At 42.8% G+C, this 19,759-nt stretch overlaps 1 protein-coding gene and 1 long non-coding RNA gene across 2 annotated transcripts in view; one reads left to right on the top strand and one right to left on the bottom strand.

Moving 5' to 3' along the window:
* Nucleotides 1-6,103, top strand: part of LOC308586709 — a 280,032-nt gene extending 273,929 nt beyond the window's left edge. The window contains exon 2 of the long non-coding RNA XR_014008032.1: nucleotides 5,545-6,103. This is a non-coding gene — a long non-coding RNA (uncharacterized lncRNA). The remainder of the gene's footprint in view (nucleotides 1-5,544) is intronic.
* Nucleotides 6,104-7,609: 1,506 nt separating this feature from the next.
* SLC41A1 (solute carrier family 41 member 1) overlaps nucleotides 7,610-19,759 on the bottom strand; it is a 31,086-nt gene continuing 18,936 nt past the window's right edge. The window contains exons 3-10 of the mRNA XM_081193513.1: nucleotides 17,212-17,283; nucleotides 16,595-16,739; nucleotides 16,352-16,498; nucleotides 14,845-14,992; nucleotides 14,273-14,352; nucleotides 13,802-13,936; nucleotides 12,115-12,263; nucleotides 7,610-7,872 (exon numbers count right to left, since the gene is read on the bottom strand). Coding sequence (XP_081049639.1) covers nucleotides 7,687-7,872; nucleotides 12,115-12,263; nucleotides 13,802-13,936; nucleotides 14,273-14,352; nucleotides 14,845-14,992; nucleotides 16,352-16,498; nucleotides 16,595-16,739; nucleotides 17,212-17,283 — 1,062 coding nt within the window. The 3' untranslated portion in view covers nucleotides 7,610-7,686. The remainder of the gene's footprint in view (nucleotides 7,873-12,114; nucleotides 12,264-13,801; nucleotides 13,937-14,272; nucleotides 14,353-14,844; nucleotides 14,993-16,351; nucleotides 16,499-16,594; nucleotides 16,740-17,211; nucleotides 17,284-19,759) is intronic.

Here is a 19,759-nt window from a genome sequence, read left to right as displayed (position 1 = left end):
GTAACATCTTAGTTGGCGGGAGACAATAGCAAGATGGGAGTTCAAAGGAAATGAGATGCAAACGCTACAGTCAGAGATAATTAGAGCTTAAGGTAAAGGGACCCCTGACCATTAGGTCCAGTCGTGGCCAACTCTGGGGTTGCAGCGCTCATCTCGCTTTATTTGCCGAGGGAGCCGGCATTTGTCCGCAGACAGCTTCCGGGTCATGTGGCCAGCATGACTAAGCCGCTTCCAGCGAACCAGAGCAGCACACGGAAACACCGTTTACCTTCCCGCCGGAGCGGTACTTATTTATCTTCTTGCACTTTGACGTGCTTTCGAACTGCTAGGTTGGCAGGAAATTAGAGCTTAGATATGCGTTAAATAGGCACACCTTTAACCCTTGAGAGTAGCAGATTGGTAATTGAGATGATTGCATTGCAAACACCTGTCATGTGGCAGGGAGCCATTCACAAGAAACAGTCAGAGCTTATAAATGATCAGAATGAAAATCCTTTGTCTCAATTGAACTCACAAGTGTTCTCATTGAACTTCAAGAGGTGCCCCTTGAAGACCTTCATATTTAGACTATGCAACAGTTTAAATTTTTGTTGTTGTTCAGCCATTCATTGTAATAATTTTGTACTTTATGTTATTTTATTTTCTGTTGCATAACCTGCTGTACATCACCGTGTTATATTCTATAAATAAAATAAATAGGGTTGTGTCCAAAATTCCTACTCCACTATTGCAAGGGGCATGTGCTCACAGGACAGAACTTTCCCCTGCTCTCCCCTGCAGCCCACCCTGGAAACTCTGGAGAGTGTGGGGGACTCTCCAGAAAATATTTTTTGGGGTATGCAGGTGTATAGGAAACAGAACTCCCCTGGATCTGCTTTGGATACAACCCATAAACTTTTTGATGAATTGTAATTCAGTTGTAAAAAGTTGCATTCTCCCTTTGAAGTTCACTAATATCACTTAGAGTTGGAATCAACACACAAATAAAACAAGTTCTGAAAATGCTTTTTAAAAAGTGTTTTTAAAAATACATTGAATTTTCCATAAGGCTCGCCATTGCCATCTAGTGTCACATTGTATATTGCACTTAAAACACACTTAAAACGTTTTATTTGTAGCTGTGTAGCTGAGTCCTGGAATTATTTATGGATATTGCCATTTCCAATGAGGGATTTGTATCAATTCATTTGTTTGTATACTGACCTGTCTGTCCTGTGTAGAATGCAGAAGACCATCGGTGAGTTGTCAGCATAAACCACATGGAAGAGGATCAGATAATGAATCCCGATACTGGTGATGTTTAGAGGACTTCCGGGTTAGCGCCACCGGCAATGGCGGGCTTCCTCTGATCTGGAGGAACCCGCTCCGTTAAAATCAGGGTCTGGACCGCCACGGCGAGGCGGAGACCCATCAAAAACCAAAGGCGGGAGAAGCCTGTGGACCTGGGATTCGGCTGACACCTTTAGCGCCTCCCCTACTCGCGGGGAAACCCGACTACGGGGATCCGGAGCGACGTGGGGTGAGCGGCGCGGTGCTTCAAATCAATTGCTCTTTTCACGGAGTGAAGCCGTATTGCTGTTGTCGGAGAGCGCTGACTTTTTTCCTGTGGACAATTGGACTCTAAACAAGTACCCGTGAGTAGAACGGAAAATTGGATTATTAAACTTTGTAATTTGGCACCGGAGCGGGAAGGTCTAAACAGGAAGTCCGCCTTCCGCTTTTGTAAACAGCTTGAAGCAAAGACATCGCAAGCTAAAGTCTGGAAAGTCATCTGTAAAGGACTAAATTTCCATAGGTTAAAACTACAAACCCCCCTTGGAAGCAGGAGAAGAGGGGGGAAATCTTAAATTGTTCAAGCCTGCAGGAGAGGGAGTAAAGAAAGATAAATTTCTATCGTCTTGAACCTGGGAACGGGCTGTCAAAGATAGACGTTTGGGGAAAGTTCATTGACTGTGAATAATAATGCATGTTGACAGATAGTTAAATAAGAGAAACATTGATTCCAATGTTTCCTTTTGCACTAAAAAGGAACAAAGATTTGAAAAACGAAAGCAATTTTGTTGCTGGATCTGCTTGTAAAAGGATGGATACAAATAGAAATTGTTTCCTCTAGAGGGAGCTTTTGAACTGTTGTTGGAGTGGACCTGGGGAACTCTACAGCTGTAGAGACTAGAGAGCGTGAGAAACAGGCTCTGACCTTGGATAAGAATGTTGACACAGGAAACCTTAGTGTCTGCTTTGTGCAGGACAAGTGCTTTGTTGGAGCAGCTTCATGCGAAGTTGGATTTGATGACTACTGCAATTGATAATTTCGGTCAAACAGTGACCACTGATATAGAACCTGCTCAACAACTGACCCAGGAATCTGCCCTGACAGGGAAGTTGGGGAGAAGACAAAGGAGGAGGTTGTTGTTGAACCTCAAGTAATACAAGTTGAGAGAGATGCGGCCCTACAGGAGCATAAGCTGTCGCTTCTGAGGACTGAATCTGGAGTGAGGCAGACTTGGAGAGACGGAGTCCTGTCGGGACTGGAGATGGCAAGTTGGTCAGATCCTCCTATGCAGCGATGCTCTGACCTTTGGGATTTGGTTTTGGGCCAGGAGGAGATTGGAGTGGTCGAGGCACTCAACTTTGGAGGGGCATTGAAGTATGTTTTGGAATATTTTTTGGATTTTAGTGCTAACCATGGAGAATAGGCTGACCGGCCGAGAAGGGATAAAGACACTCTTAGGTTGTTCCCCCGAGATCTACTCCTCAGAGACAAAGGAAGGAAATTAAGAACAAGACCAGCAGAAGACAAAGTAAAGTGCAGGTACAATTATGAAGAAGATCTGCAGAAGGGACATGGAAAAGAGTTAAGAGCCTCGGACATAAGATCACCAGGTTGATGGACTAGATGGAACAGATAGAAAGGACTGACAGAACCCGAGACCAGGAAGAAAAGACGGTGGATGAAGATTGGCAGAAAGTTTAAAAATTCATTTAGAGAAGTATTGCAAAATTAACGACTGTTAGGAAAATCTTGGAATGAAACTATTAGGCTTTAGTAGAAATGTTATAAGAAGTTATGTATAAATAAGTTTTTAAGTTTTAGGGTTTTTTATGGTAAGATAAGGCTAAAATAAATTAAGACAACTAAAGGACAGAATACAGTGAAAGATGGAAAGGATTTGCTGAGATAATTAATAATTAGAATACAAAAAAGGGAGGTGTGAGGTGGTCGAGGAAATAAGTTAATGAAGCTAAGGGTATGGGAATATTGGATTTGTTTTTAAATTTATTTTTTGTTCTTGTTTTTGATTTTGGTGTATGGTATGTTTGGTACTTTTTATTCTCTTTGTATTGATTTGTATTGTTTAATCTCTTTTTTCTTTGCTTTTCTTTCTTTTCTCTTTTCTGTAACTTTAAATTCCCAATAAATATCATTTTAAAAAAAAGATACTGGTGATGTTTAACTTCTACTTTATATGCTTACCAGCTAAGATTTCACTTTATTCATTTCAGTAAGTGGGCTTGAGCCCATGAAAGCTTGTGCTGTCTTCTCCCTCCAAATCCACAGATTATTCACTGACTGTTTAATGTCATCAAACTTTCACTTTGTCTAGCTTTATTTACTTATTTATTCTACCTTTAACCAGCAATTTAAAGCAGCATTGAACTACTGGTGGAAGCAGATCTCAGGTTTATATTCCCTGGCGGGTACTAGCTGACCAGAATATTCTGGAGAGCTGGGGTTGATTTTTAAATAGAATCATAGAACTGTAGAGTTGGAAGGAACCAACTCACTGTCTAGTCCAACACCTTGCAAGGCAGGAATATTTTGCCCAACATGGGGCTTGAACCCACAATGAGATTAAGAGTCCCGTGCTTTCATGCTCTACAAACTGCACTATTTCCTGTGTGACTCACTTTGTCTTTTAGAGAAGGTGAGCACATGACCAGAAGTTATGCAATGTAGGCAGGATGAGTGGTGTTAAAAGGGGAATATCACATGGCCTAGTAATAGGAGAAAGCTGTGAGGGCTGGGCATTGGAGTAGGGCAGGGCAGGCAGACAAGGGAAATTTAGGGACTGTGGATCAGAGCACCTATGGGGCTTGGAAGTGGGGATTGTGTTTTACATACCAATAGGATCAGTGAAGCTTCAACTGCAGACCTTTTTTAACCAACAGAAAAACCACCACGAGCTGTATAAAGAAATGTCATCTTTATTTTACCAAATATAATTTATCAGTTAAATTGGCATCTGTCAATTCAGTTACAGCAACTATAAATAATGAGTTTCTTTTTCTTTTAATAAAGGTGTAAACCAATAGCTTCATCGTCGTTTGCAGCCAGGTTTAAATATACATGCATTTGAGTGCAACCGGTGAGAATAAAATTATTCTTCAATGCTTTGAGATTAAATTCTGTTCATACACACCCACTTTGTTCCCCCATCTCACCCCACTGCATACATAATAAAATCTAGGGATTCCACCCAAGTGACATGCACACACTCCAGCTCCTGGGCCTGGGGCTAAGTCTTGCAGCCAAGACCAGGAGAGTTACACTCTTTCACGGGATGCACAGACACAGACTTTGACTAGAGAAATGGATGTAATGAGGAAGAAAAGATGTTCAAAGGGGATTCCATGTATAAAGAAACGGATTGCTCAAATGTTACAAAGCTGAAAACTTAGACGCATCCAACAGTACAACACATACAGAGGGAGACAGATGAAGGTCATTATAGAAGTTTAACATTTAACAGCTATGGGAAGGCAAGATGAAAGTCCTGGGCCCTTTAGATAACACTGAGTTATGTTGACAAAGCCCATTCTTAAGCAGAAACTGAGTTATTTACAAGTACTCCCAGTTGGAAGTCAGAAGAGTATCGCTTTCAGCTGTGCAAAAACTGTTATTCACAGAAGTTTGACATCTATATCCACATCTACTGTGCCACATAATTAAGGCTACCCTGCAATGTAGACTGAAAAGATGGCCTTAGATACACTTTTGCACTGTGGTCCCAAAGCTTTGTTCTTGATGGCTTGGTATGAGGGCGCCAATGCTCAGGGCAGTCTGAAATAGGCCTCTTGAAGCCACAGGACTATGCTAAGACAGCCCCTGTTTAAGATTAACAGCCTCAAGAGTACAGTGGTCCTGTTATGCTTAGTGGTGGTTGTTTTTAAATATAAAAAGGCAATACACCTTTCTGAAGGCAACAGGTATTCTATCTAATCTCGGGCCTGTTAGGCATAGCAAGTCAAATCTAGTACCCCAATCTTCTTCAGAAGACCATTGCGTATTCCAGACACAGCCATACTAATTTCCTCTCTGCACTTCAGTTTCCTTTAGGAATTAAAGCCAAAAGGAGAAAACACATTATAAAATGATGCTCCACTGTGGAGAAGCTAATGGAGAAGTAAGTAAAGAGAGCTTAAGTCAGACATGGCCAAACTTGGTCCTCCAGATGCTTTGGGACTATAACTCCCATCATCCCTAGCTAACAGAACCAGTGGTCAGGGATGATGGGAATTATAGTCCCCATCTGCAGAGCCAAGTTTGGCCATGCTTGGCTTAAGTAGAGTTTGCACTGAAGAAATGTATTTGATTAGAGTGCCTAACAAGAATAGGTAGACATGACCTATATGCAAGTAAATACCAGCACAAGAGGCCCCCATCCAAGGACAATCTGGAGTCTTCACTTTCATTCCTAGGATGAATGAAATGGTCCCCTTGTCACACCTTGTTTTAGGTAAGCAATGTGGCTGTTTTCATTTATGTTATCTTGAGCTACTCATTCGAAGGGTTCCAGCTCCATGAGGGCCAGAGCATGGTGCTTGCAGAACTTGTGGTGAGCATGATGCACTTCAAAAGAGGAAATGCATTGTTCACAGAAGCTAATCTGTATTTTCCCCAATGTTCCCTGGCCAGCGGAGCTTAGAATGCAGTTAAATCCAGAGTGCTCAGGCTCTAGGTTCCCCAGTACTTGGAGTCTTCTACAGAACTTTTGAGACTAAAAATAAATGTCATGCTTCCAAAATAAGTTTAAAAAATGCTGTGTCAGTTTCCAGACAGTTACTCTGTCAGATTGGATGACATTTCTTCAGATTCACAGTCATAAAATAGAACAATTTATTTTTAATACTACCAACCTTAGCCAGAACCTGCTAGTGTTGAAAGTGAGAGATGGGTCTTACTTGCTGCCATGCAATGCACCCACAAACAAACCCAGGATGTGCCATATTTAATGACCTCAACATAGAGAGGGTAACCTCTAGGAATTTATTTGACAGAGTGGGGGGGGGGGGAGGTACACCAAGCTGATCTTCCAGACAAACACTTAAGACATACAAGTGAAGAGCTTTCATCCCTGAATACGTGAAGACTTTTGATATGAACCAACTGCTTTGTACTATATAAGGATACATAGGTGACACATCGCTAGGTTGACTGGGAAATATCCAGCATCTGTGCTGTTGCAGATGCCCTCAGATAACTTGTGTTGAGAACTCAGTGGCTGCAAAGCACCCACAGTTGACGTCAAAGTGCAGCACCATGACTCATCTCAACGCTGGAATTTAAAATTTGGAGACAATGAGAATATGAAACCAGTTGGTTCATCGTTTTTCAGATCAAAATGGACCATTCATAAACGAAGCAGCATAGAAGAGGCAATAGGTTTAAAAAGGCATTAGGTGAGAGCAAGCGCCCAGGTTCTGTGTAAAGCAGTGAAAATCCAACTCTCCTTAACAGCGATATGCAGCTGAGTATAAGCTGTACTTTGTATCAGCCTTTTAAAAAAAACAGATGATCATGTTTTTGCAAGGGAACTGGCACTAAGTGGCAACTAACAGGAACAAGGTGGATCTTAGCTGTATCACTTTTTTAAGACTATAGTATAAAATAGTGGAAGTCCACCATAATCATCTCTTCTTGAGTCAGGCTTTTGTGGACTCCTCAGCAGAGAATGAATTTGGTCTATTCCCACCAATCATTCTGTTATTCCGAGTAGCCCAACATCCTTTAAAGAACATTCAGCCTAGGGTAGGATACAACACAGTCAGTGAGTTACAGGGCAGTCTACTAATGGCAAGTGGTCAATTTTCTGAGCCACAAAGGTCTTGTTTGTGGTCAAATGAGATGCAGTACTAGTGCTGACAAATTGAAGGAAGCATGCACAGAACCCAAACCACTGAATCCGATTCAGAATCCAGTTGTGACAATAGGCAAATAACTTTTATACCTAATTTAAATAACAAAGCAAATATGAATTGCATCTCTCTCAAACAAACATAAACACACACACACACACACACACACACACACACACAGAGGCCCTTCACATTTAGTGTCTTGAGTGGGTGCAAACTGGGGAAGGTGGGATTTCTTAAAAATCTGATCAATTGTTCTGTAATATCCTTTAGTTCAGATATTAACCATTATGAAATTGCACTTGGTGATTGTCTTTACATATTTTTCTTCTTCTTTTATCCTTCCTAAAACATTTTTTTCCTGTACAAACTTGGCTTGAAATATAAACCACATAAAATTCCCATTGAAAATAATGAGAATCCAGTATCAAAGTTAAAGTCCCAAAGAGAGACAGTGGGTGGCAAGCAAGGCTTTGTAGAAGGGGTGGGGGTGGGGAATGTCACTGAAGGAAAAGAGCCGGGGAGTGGAGATGCTGAGGAAGGGTAGCTTCAGTCCCCTACGTCTGTGTCTCGGTCCCCAATGAGCCAGAGAATATGGAAGCTGAGGGCCAGCAGACCTGTCCCAAGCAAGTCGCCCAGCGCTGTCAGGTAAGGTATAGAAAAGTTGTCCGGGTCCATGCCTCTGCCCCACATCCAGTGGACCATCCAGTCGGCAATGTAGAGAAGAATGAGAACCTAGAAGACAGAAGCACAATGCGTCACATTAGCCACTGATGCCAAGGCCACTGGAATTGCATGTTTGGTCTTGAACTGAAGCACTAAAGCAAGCCTGGTATACACAGCATTATCCAATATTTTATGATAACGCAAGCCCCAGTTCAGTAATAAGGGCACAACAGCCACTCCTGCGCAAATGTGGTGGATTAACGGGGACACAGCTCTTTTGGGAAAGACTCCCCACTTCTAGCAATGCAGTTAAGTTCTGATTCTAAAGTCACCCAGTAGATTTACAAGGCCTTCCTCTTCAGATGCTAAGCATCTACATCTTTTCCAGTCCCAGGGCCACATTCCCTTCTAGGAGCCACATGCCATCAGGGGATGGGGCCAGAGGGAAAAGCAGGCAGAGCAACAAAAGCATATTTTCCATTTGTACAGCGTGTTTCTACATAAACAGCCCCCTCTCTGTTCTTCAGTCCAAGGAAGCAGGAGGCATGGTCAGAGTTGAAGGACACATTCCAGTCAGGCAAAAGGTTGCAAAGCAGGGCTAGTGAGCTTGTGCGGCCTAGAGAGATTCCCAAGGGCCAGATGGAGAGACTTGGAGGACCACATTTGGCTCTCAGGGCTCAAAATGTGGTCAGCCAGCCCTGCTGCATTTGGGACCCTCCTGTTCATTCTGCTGAATGGAGCCTGCCCTGATGGCATCACTATAGCAGGGCGAACAACAACAGCGAGCTGACTGGAAGAGAGAAGACTCTATAGTCTGAAATACTGCGGCTGCTCTCACCGCTGGCCTCCTCTCTCTACAGCCCCAGGACCTATGGCCAACTGGCAGGGCAAGTGATGCTCTGCATGTGGTTACTCATGAGAAACTACTGACTGCTTGCCGATGCTCCTCAGCCTTGTGGAGGTGTGAATGAAAGCCATTTAAATTACCGTTACTGCAAATCGCTGTAAGTAGTAAGAGAAATACTATTTTATGCAAAGGTCTCCCTCCAGACCTTTGAAAACGAAGCAACCTGTACTATGCAATGTGCCTGGAATGATAAGTTCACCAAAAGTTCCCTTCTAAACTTTCCAAGCTCCTGCAAGCATAGTGAGGGTCCATGAGCTGCATCTGGCAGGATGTTTCCTTTCTTCCCAGGAGAACTGCAAGTCACTTCCCTGAGGTTCTGTTCAGCTGCTGACATGACTCAGAGTCTGCAGCTACTTCCACAAGCATCAAGGAAGTGGTCAGTTTCGGCAGAAAGTTCCCTGGCCACAGCCTCTCTTTCCTCCCGCACTTTGCAGTTTGTGCCCAAGAATTATGGGAAGCCAAAATCCACTACGAGTACAGCTGAGAGTAATCAGAACCCTCAGCATCCATTTCACTAGCCTCGTCCCCACCCCCTTCCATCATTCATTCTGGCTGACTTGACAACTTACTACTGGGTAAATAAAGTCCTGAACAAGGGAGGGAGGAAATGGCATGCCCCACATCTCCTTTTCTCAGCAGGAAACCTAATTTCTACCCTTCTGTGGCCATACAAGAGTCTATGCGGGAGGAGAAAGGGTTGTAAATTCCTCTGTCAGAAACTACTTTCAGATAAAAGCTACTCAAAATCTAGCCTAATCTTAGAGGATACATGCTCAATGCAGTTATCTAAAGTGATTAGGACCTGAAGTACAGTACCTCAGAATTGTTGCCCTTAAAAATAAAATAAAAGCACAGAAAGTTTATCTTTCTCCACTCACACAAGACTGAGAATCCTAACCTGTAACTCCAGAAATCTATTTTACCTACTTATCTGGCTGCAAAAAAATTCCTTAGGTCATCCATGGACTTTGAAGGTCTCCAGAAGGCTAGAAACCTGTTTAAAAATATTTCCAGAAAAAAAATATTCTGCCTCCCCCACCTGTCTAAAGTTTTGACTGCTCCATCTCTATCCTATACAGTGGTACCTTGGTACTCAAATGCCCTGGTACTCAAACGTCAAAAACCTGGAAGTGTTTTGGTTTTTGTACAATTTTTGGAAGCCAAACGTCCGATGCGGCTGTCGGCTATTGTTTCCAGAGCACCTGCACCAATCAGAAGCTGTGCCTTGGTTTTTGAACATTTTGGAAGTCAAACGGACTTCCGGAACAGATTAGGTTTGGCGCTTTTGTTTTTGCTATTTATTTTGTGTTTTTGTTTTTTGAGGCTTTTTCAGTTACTTTGTTTTTGTGACTGTGTGGAACCCAGTTCAGCTACTGATTGATTGATTGTATGACTGCGAAAATGGATAAAAGTCCCCCATCCAAACAACGACTATCATCAGTGCAGGTAAGAAAAAAAGTAATTTTAATTTTTATCATCTACAATACTGTCTTATTTATTTTATAGTACAGTACATTGATTATTGCTTTCATTTTATGGATCAATGGTCTCATTGGATAGCAAAATTCATGTTAAATTGCTGTTTTAGGGGTTGTTTTTAAAAGTCTGGAACCGATTAATCTGTTTTGCATTACTTTCTATGAGAAAGTTTGCCTTGGTTTTGGAATGCTTTGGTTTTGGAATGGACTTCCAGAACAAATTAAGTTTGAGAACCAAGGTACCACTGTATTGGTTCACCAATTAGTCTATTATCCAAATTAGTAGGTTAGGCATTTGGACAGTCATTTAGATAACTATATTATGACAACTAAAAAGGACTGAATTGTTAGTATAAACATTTGCTTTTAAAAAACCCCATGTGCAAATATTGACTGTGCTTGTACATGGCATAAATTACCAAATAACTTTTTGTTTTATAATGTGCAGAAACACAGCATACTTTGACAGAACAGCAAACTGGAGAACATTTTGGATAGTATTTCACTATAAATGTTTATTAGTAGAAGAACAGAGGTTGGACTCTTATACTTACATGGAAGTAAGATCCATAGAATTCAGTGGGACTTGCTTAGACATATCAAAGCTTGTGAATTGCTTAAGAATTGCATGTCCAAATACAGCTTTACAAAAAGGATTTTAAACTAAGCCTGGCACTATTTAGTTATCAGAGGTTCAACATTTTCCAGAACATTAAGTGTCAGGGGAAAAACTGTTTTAAGTTCATAACAGTGATATGCAAGTCATCATGGAAGCTGCATATGATTGAGAGAAATCATATTGGTAGATGTCAGCTCTGTTAAGCAAACAAAAAGGAATTCTTTTTTAAAAATCTACTGATTTTTAAAAAGTAGTAACAATATATTCAATTGTATCTTTGAAAACAATACTGTATTCTGTAAAATGTGTCTCATTATGCCAAAGGAGCATTGGCTGCAATTCTGTATACAGTTGTACCTTGGATCCCAAATGCCTTGGTACTCAGACGTTTTGGCTCCTGAACGCCGCAAATCCGGTAGTGAGTGTTTCAGTTTGCGAACGTTCTTTGGAACCCGAACGTCTGACAGGGCTTCCACGGCTTCCAATCAGAAGCTGCGCTTTGATTTCTGAATGTTTCGAACTTCCGGAACGGATTCCATTCGACTTCTTAGGTACAACTGTATTCCCTTTTCTTAGGGAAACTTCCATTGAATTACACTAGAACTTGCTTCAGATCTCTTTATAAGTTAACTACAGTGGTGCCCCGCAAGACGAATGCCTCGCAAGACGAAAAACTCGCTAGACGAAAGGGTTTTTCGGTTTTGCGTTGCTTCGCTAGACGAATTTCCCTATGGGCTTGCTTCGCAAGACGAAAACGTCTTGCGCTTTTTTTTAAAAGCCGCTTGAAGAGGCGCAGTTGCGACGGACCGTGCTTCGCAAGACGAAAAACATCGCAAGACGAAAAAACTCGTGGAACGAATTATTTTCGTCTTGCGAGGCACCACTGTACTGATAAACTCCTAGGGTTGCTGACCTCATTCTTCCTCCTTCATCCTCAGCTTGGAAAAGGAGACATCTTTTGTGTCTCTCCCGCTGAGATGTAAGAGGAACCATGGGTCATTGCATTCTACACTCAGTTAAGTTAGAATTAGGAACTTTCCTATCAAGCATGTGTTTCTTGCAATAAACGTAGCTTTCTTATTTTCCTCAGAGCCTCAGTGTGATTATATGCAGCATAAGGTATGCTCTTCCAGCAGTGATTTGGTGTCAAGGTCAACTTCTGCTGATGCGCTTAAACTCCAAATGCTGTCAGCATCCTACACCTAACCATGTGTAGGTGGTCAATAAAAGATCCATGTTCATCATTCTAATCAAATTCCAGTCTCACCACTGACAAGGTAGGTCAGGCAACCGAAGCCAGTGCTTACCTGGAGAAGTGCTGCAGTCATGTAGAAAATGATAAAGATCAAGGTGAGTGTTGTGTGGCCGCCTTGCATGGAGCTGATGGTGTAGAGGAAGACAAGATGGCCAGGAACCACCAGGAGGAAGAGCACGCGGGCAGACCGGGAATTCACATCTGCAGGACAAAAGAGGCAGCTGAGGAGTTAGCATCACCACCATCATATTTCTTAGTCGCTTCATTTCAGAAAGTTGAACTCAAAGAGACTTACGAAATACAAGCATTAAAATCAAGGGTAAAGCAACCTAAAAATACAAGTAATATGTATAAAAGAGCAGGGTCCAGGTTGGTTCACGTGGGGAGAGGTGGTCCTGAACCACATGAGGCTTTATAGGTCAAAACCCGCACTCTGAATTGGGCCTAGAAGCAAATTAGCTTGGTGTGATGTGCTCAGATCGTCTTGTCCCAATCAGCAATCGAGCTGCTGAACTCTGCACCAGCTGCAGTTTCCAAGCCATCTTCAAAGGCTGCCCCACGTAGAAGGCATTGCAATAATTTCACTTAGATGTTACCACAGCTTAGACAACAGAAGCTAGGTTATCCCACAAATTAATTAGGAGAAGCAGCCTTGACTTGTTCTACCAATTAGACAGAAATCTATGTTCTGTGTCAAGGTTACATGATTAGAATTATATGATAAACAATCTGAATTCCTGCAATTGAAATATGAAAATAAGGATAGTATATTTTTATTTTGCACGTTCCATTCAGTCACATAATTGAGACTTATTTGTCACCAAGCGGGATATGAAATTAGTTCACATTTGCCAGGACTTGTAGAAAGTCTGTGTGTAACAGCAAGCAACAGGGATCAATGAACCCTCAGCAAATGAATGTGAACGGAGGCCCCACCCAAAAAATTTCTAGTGCATCTTTGCAACGAGTTGCAATTAATTTCCAGGACTTTCTCTACATCTGTGATGGTTTTCATTGAACACTTTTCTAGCCAAGGCGCCAAAGAATCCTTAGGAGACACTAGATTCTGCACTTATTCCCCAGGGATGGGGAAAGTGTGGCATTCCAGAAGTTGTCTGACTGCAAGTCCCATCAGCTGCGGACAGCATGGCTAATGGTCAAGAATGACGGTAGCTGTAGCAACATTTGGAGGGCCACAGGTTCCTCTTCCCTATCCTAGGCCGTCTCACTGAAGGAGAGCTGCATGGACTGACCCAGAGCCAGCTTTATGTTATAAGAAGGCAAAACATCGCTACAGAATCTGGTAGGAATTGTACCACTAGAAAATTTGCAGGCTCACCCAAGCGTTTTGTAATACTAGCAAGAGCTTCAAAATAGTTCCACAGATGCAGTTTGTAAACCCACAAACAACTAAATTGCTTTTAATTTACATGAAGATTTGTTATGGAGAACAAGGAAATGGAAAAAACAAGGGTTTCCAAAGACAGAAGGCCAAACTGCGTTTAGAACTAGCTACACAGAACTCCCAAAATTCTCTAGGATACAGGAGCAAGACAGGAGGAGATGTGCTTAGATTGACGGACTTGAATGGTGAATATTTAAGTCAGAGTCAACCAGCAAATCTTCAGTTGGTCTTCCTCTCAATGAAGCAATCAATCTTAGCTTCACTTTTGAGATGCTGTGACTTTAAAAGGACATATTAAAGGGGGGGGGGGCAGTACACTACACACATTGGCTACCTGAACTGAAGAAAGTGCTGCAAGGACTTGGACACTTTCGAGGGGCCGCCTCAGAGCTCTCTCCAGGCATCCCACTCATGTGGAGGTAAGTGGAGATGCGGCTGGCTTGGACAGCCACCAGATTGCCACCAACACCTAGAAAGAACGAGGAGAGAGAAAGAGAGAGAGAACCATTGAAACAGCTTCCCCAAAGAATCCAGAACCAATTCCTGGACCACTTCAATACATTTTTTTAAGGTGTCACTTAAAAAAACAAAACATCTCTTACTACTAATTATATCCCTCCTTTCAGAATACAAATCCTTCCAATGTTGGTGAAACAAGTAACATTAAATTACATTTTAAAAACACACACAACAAATAAATCCATGATTAAATAAATCATGAAAGTTGTTCCCAGTAGGCATTTGGTGGTAGAAAGGCCTGGGACGTGTGTGAATGTGCGATCGGTGCAAATGAAAAGAAACTCACCGTTTATAACCGGTGTAAAGACTGCCATCCCTGCAAAATTTGGATCTGACACAGTTTTATCCAATATCAGTCCTCCAACACTGTAACAACAAAATGGAAGAAAATGAAGAAAACATTCAGGGCAGAATAGCTATCTGCACAAAAAAGTTACTGCCAACTTAGCAACATTCTGGTTTTCAATGATGCAAAGAAATCACTCAGTGAATTACTATGATTCCTAAAAAACTTTATTTGAAAGGTTTCTTTGAAGTGTATAAAGTGCTTTTGAACCAACTGACATCCAGTCACTTGCGGTCTGTCTTCACTGAGGCCAAGAAAGAGTCAAAAGCAGGCCATTTTAACGATGGATTTCACAAAACTAGTTTCATGTGACTAAATGATGTCGTAAAAGAGCCACTCTCAGTCTTACTCTGAATAGTTTGCCCAATTAAAGGGTCGGCCCAATATAGAACAGAAATGCCTGCTTCCCCCCAACAATTTTATCTGCTTCTTAAGCAGCAGACAGACCACGTGGCTCAGAGTCTGAGGCCAAGACATCCTTCCTAGAGAACGGCCCCTTGCCACCTTCTTACCTGCTAATAGCCATGGCAATGATGACTGGTTCCCAGCCAGAGTACAGCACCTCCCGGGTTGCTGGATTCTTCTTGGCAATGATGATCCAAAGGGGCAGCAGGGCAACAAAGAAAGCACACACCAGTGGATTCACATAGGCTTTCTCCTCTAAGTGGGAAAAAGAAACCAGAGGTCAAAGAACCACCATCGCAGGGTGAAAGACAGCAGTTCGTGGCAAGACAACCATAATATTGCAGTTTCACTCACTGAAGAAGGCAGCCTGTTTTGTCACGCTTAGGATTTAAATTCTATACAAGGCCAAAGGGAATCTTTGATGTCTGCTGACGCAACACACCATTCCAACGAATGTGGTATTCTAAGGTCACAACAACTCATATTTATTTTAGAAGTTCAAATGCACTGTTCCCTGCACTACACATGGGCAGGATGCTACAGTCCCTGTTGGGTTACCTCTCGGTCCACATGGCTGACTGAGACCATTGCAGGACCAGTACCAGTTTAGGTGCAGAGAGTGCCTTTGGGCCACAAGTTTCCCATGAGTCCAATATGTCCTAACCTTCACTGTACAGGGCATAACGGTCTTGCTAAGGAGAACTGTGGCACAGCAACCCAAACCTTCTGACCTAAAAAATGCATTTGCAGTGATACTTTATTAGATCTTCACATGGATGCAGTTAGAGCAGCCTTTCCCACTTACGACTCCCAGCTGGCATGGACAATGGGGATGGCGGAGCTAGAGTTAGGCACTGGAGCCTGCCAGTGGGAGATTCAGCAGTAATGCACTCTCTCCCCTTGAAACTGCCTTGAAATAGGCAGTTTAGATATTTCTGGAGTAGTATATTATCATCTGTCCTCCAGGTCAAAAATACTTGGATACTTTTCAAGTAGTACCATCTCCCATATGCACAGACATCTGTGGCAGCTGTTACTATTCTTCTTAATATACAAGCAAAGCAGAGGAATGTAGTTGAATCCCCACCAAAACAGCCATTCAAAAACAGGACAGAAGAACTTTTTTTCTCAATAATCTCCGCAGTAATAAACTACAGATGTTTGAGCAGATGTAAAGACGGCTCACTGTAAAACATGATTTGGGAACAGGGAATCAGCAACCTTCCCTTCCCTCTCCATTCCATTGTCAGAACTACTCGTGGTTTAAAGTTACAAGTGCACCAATGTGAAACAATGCTTCCCTGGAAAGGCAAAAAAGTCGAAACCATGGTTACGAGGGAACCTGGTTGGCATTAATCATGGTTAGTGTGAGTGCACATGTAACAGGAGAAGTGGGATGGGAATGAGGACAGAGGAGAGGTAGCACACATCTGAGATCAGCTTCCGATTTGCAAGCCATGCTTGCAGGGAGCCAGCATCAGGTGTGCACCAGACACCAGTAAAAATGTGAATTCACCTTATAAATGAGACTGCTGGGAATAGGCTTGGGAATTTTATAGGGAATGAACGGAATGATTCATACAGAACACAGTCATGCAATCACCTTCAGCTTACCTAGTTCGATGTAGAGACCCCAGCTGATTCCAGAGAGCAGGGCAAGTGTGATGAGGTCACCGAGACTGGCAGCTATAGGTGTAGCCACATTATCAGGGTTGATGCCCATCTTTCTGGAGCCAATGATTACGCCAATCATGATCATGCCTAGACACCAGAGAAAGGAAATGTTTCAGTCTTGCTGCGAAGGTACTGCAGGCAGAGCACCTCTTCTTCCCTCCTGATATAGCATTTGCTCCTTACCCAGCACAAGGGAGGCTATGAAGGCTGTGGCCACACTACTGGCACAGAGGAGAATGGCATGGCCAATGCTGAAGTGCCCATCTGGGATCCAGCCAAATATCACTGCAGCAATTGAAGCCAGAAAGCCAACCACCGTTGCTTGAACCTAGAAGATGAAGTCAGGCATTAGTCGGAGAAAAAGAGCTTGAAACTCCTATTCTCATTTGTGCAGAACCATTCAGGAAGCTACTGCAATTTAACAGCAGTCATAGAGGTTACTGCGTGTCCTGACCAACACTGCATTCTCACTGTTTGGAGCCAGAAAAGCCAGCCCCTTTGCTCTGAAGACATAGGCTTCCTATTCGTTGGGTCAAACACAAAGGATACACATCTTCTTCCAGGCTATGGCAGAAGGTGAGGGTGGGGAATGGAGAGACATTCTTTTTACACACAGACTCTAAATATTGCAAACAAATTTGATAGCAGGGTTGTCTGGCACTATGCTGCTCATTCTTTAGAGCTGGTGATCACATGATGGATGCATTCAGAAATTGTGGAGAAACTGACAGTTAGGACTTTAGTCTCCTTACAAGCTGCCCTTCATGTTTAAAGTCATCATACTCTTGCCCAAAATTCACCTGAATCAGAGCCATGTTCCCTGTTATCATCTTCCAAAGTTCTTTGGGAGTGTCCATTTGCCCAATATTAGCCTGCAAGATAAAACAGAGATTAAACATTATATTTCAACATAAAGCAAATGGACCAATGCATTCTGAACTGGTTTTCAAAGGATGCTTACAGCTAAACCACAGATTTTAATGTGTAGGGAGCTGGTATTATAAGTTTAGGCTTTGGCAACATTTTGGCATGTGGATCAGTTGAAGCAGTTACAGTGGACGCTCGGGTTGCCAACGTGATCCATGCGGGATGCACGTTCGCAATCCGCGTCTGCGCACGCGCGGGTTGCAATTTGGTGCTTCTGCACATGCGCAAAGTGCAATTTAGCACTTCTGTGCATGTGTGACCGCCAAAACCTGGAAGTAACCCGTTCCGGTACTTCTGGGTTTTGGCGGTCCGCAACCTGAAAAAATGCAACTTGAAGTGGCTGTAACCTGAGGTATGACTGTATTATTATTACATTCATTTATATACCTTGCATATATAACTATATATAAGTTTAGTTGCCCTGGTCCCACAGCCAAATATAAGCTGTGTTACTCAGAACTGGAAGTGAACTTCCACAGCATATTGATGTTTTATGGAGTTATGAATGGCAGTGCAATAGGCAAACTGTACCAGGGAAAACTCCCAATTCTTTGCTCAGAAAAAAACCAGTTGCCTTTTATTCCACCTGAAGATAAGGAAGGGAAGATAATGTGAAGTGGTACAAGCAAAGAACCACTTGCTGTTTAAGACGCAGAACCCCCACTCCACCCCCATGGCTCTGTCCAAGAATGATTTCCATTACTGCTCACAATATCAGTTATCACAAGGACTAGAAACATGCTTTTCACCAAGTCACAAGAGACTTAAAAAGAGCCAAGTTAACACAGCAGAGCCATGGATCTGAAATCCTCGGTAGCCTTAGATACATAATGCCTTAAAAGAGCTTGCTAACAGTTACTGTAAAAATATATTGTGCAACTTTTCATTATTTTTTGGGGTCCCAGGACCCAGACCCCTTCGACTTATGCTTAATTTCATTTATTGGAATCTTGAAAACTGAAAGGGTCCCTGTGGGCTCAAGTAATGGAATTAAACGCTCATGTCAATTGGACTCAGAGAAGAAACACACCACTGGCAGATACCCAAGAAGTAACTTCAGAGAATGAATAAAGCTTATCCAGAATACAAACACTCTACCCACTACACAGCCTGCTTAAACAGTGAAAGGCCTTACTCCGTTGGAAGGGGTCACTCATAAAATAAATTGTGTCAAATCTGTACCTCAGACACCACCATGGTTTTGAGTCTTGGAAGACCTGCTCCCTGCCTTGCAGGCCTGACTGACTGCAGCTACAGAAGCTGAGGGTTCTGATGAGGCCAGAGACCATCTTGGCTGCTTTCCCAGTCTGGGCTAGGTTTTAGATCAATTATCCTTTGAGACAATTTCTGAGCAGCCCAGGAGATACTGCTGTGTAACTCCTTATTGCACCATCAGAAGCCATAAACCACTGAGAGGAATCTGTAATGCGGCACTAGGGTGACCATATGTCACCGGCTCAGTTGTGACAGGCCAGCTCCACTAGGCCTCCTCTCTCTCTGCTGTCACCTGGGGGCAGCCATTTTCTCAGGCTGCCTCAGTAGGAGAGATAGGAAACAGGGTTCATTGCATCTGCTTTGCCGAAGACTTAGCTCCATCAGGCACCTCCTGCCTCTGAACTGTGCTAGCTAGTCAATATGGGAACAACTGTCTAGAAATAGGTGCATGAGCTTAGAGTTTTATTTTCCTCTTCCCTCCTTCTCCCTTTCCCCTTGTGTGTTGTTTGTGTGTTATTTGAATGTAAGCCTGCGGGTAGGGAGTGTCGTGTTCTGATTCCATGTAAGCTGCGCTGGAAGCCTTTTGGCTGAAGAGTGGGGTCCCACTGCTCTAAATAAATACATATTTGTGGTGAGAAAAGTGTAACACATGAACTAGGAAATTATGAATGTGGCCAGCAGCACTAACTACTTCTGGCAGCTGGTCAAAGGCTCACCACTGTCATGGAAATCATTGCTTGCCATTTCCACAACCTTACATTCGGTCCATAAATCGTGTGGTCTTATTTTCTCTTCAAGCCCCTTTTCACCAGCACACGCAGAAAGAAAAACTGCCATCAGCAATGGAATGTCCAGCAAACAAAAGAGGCTTAAAGCAGCCCTAAATTAGACACATTCCACCAAGAAGAGTGGGATCCAAGTCATGCAGTGCTAAAATTGCTGCTACTTTTGTTGTGAATTTGGCCCAGAGACTCCTTGTTCTCGTGCAATTAGGTTAGGGTATCAGCATAACCTGGCTGTAGGCAAACACAAATTTTTAATCCCCTGTGCAGGAGAGAGAGGGAAAAAAAATATTAAATGGCAAAAAAACAAAACCCTATTTTGGGAGTCTTAATGCGCAGCTAATGAGAAGCTGTACTAAGCTTCCTTCCCACACAGCAAGCCTAATGACCAAGCCCCCGGAAGACCTCCTTCAAGAAGCCTCTC

This window comes from Podarcis bocagei, assembly GCF_964188305.1.
Source record: "Podarcis bocagei genome assembly, chromosome: 5".
Taxonomy (NCBI): Eukaryota; Metazoa; Chordata; class Lepidosauria; order Squamata; family Lacertidae; genus Podarcis; species Podarcis bocagei.
This window is presented reverse-complemented; position numbering and strand designations above follow the sequence as displayed.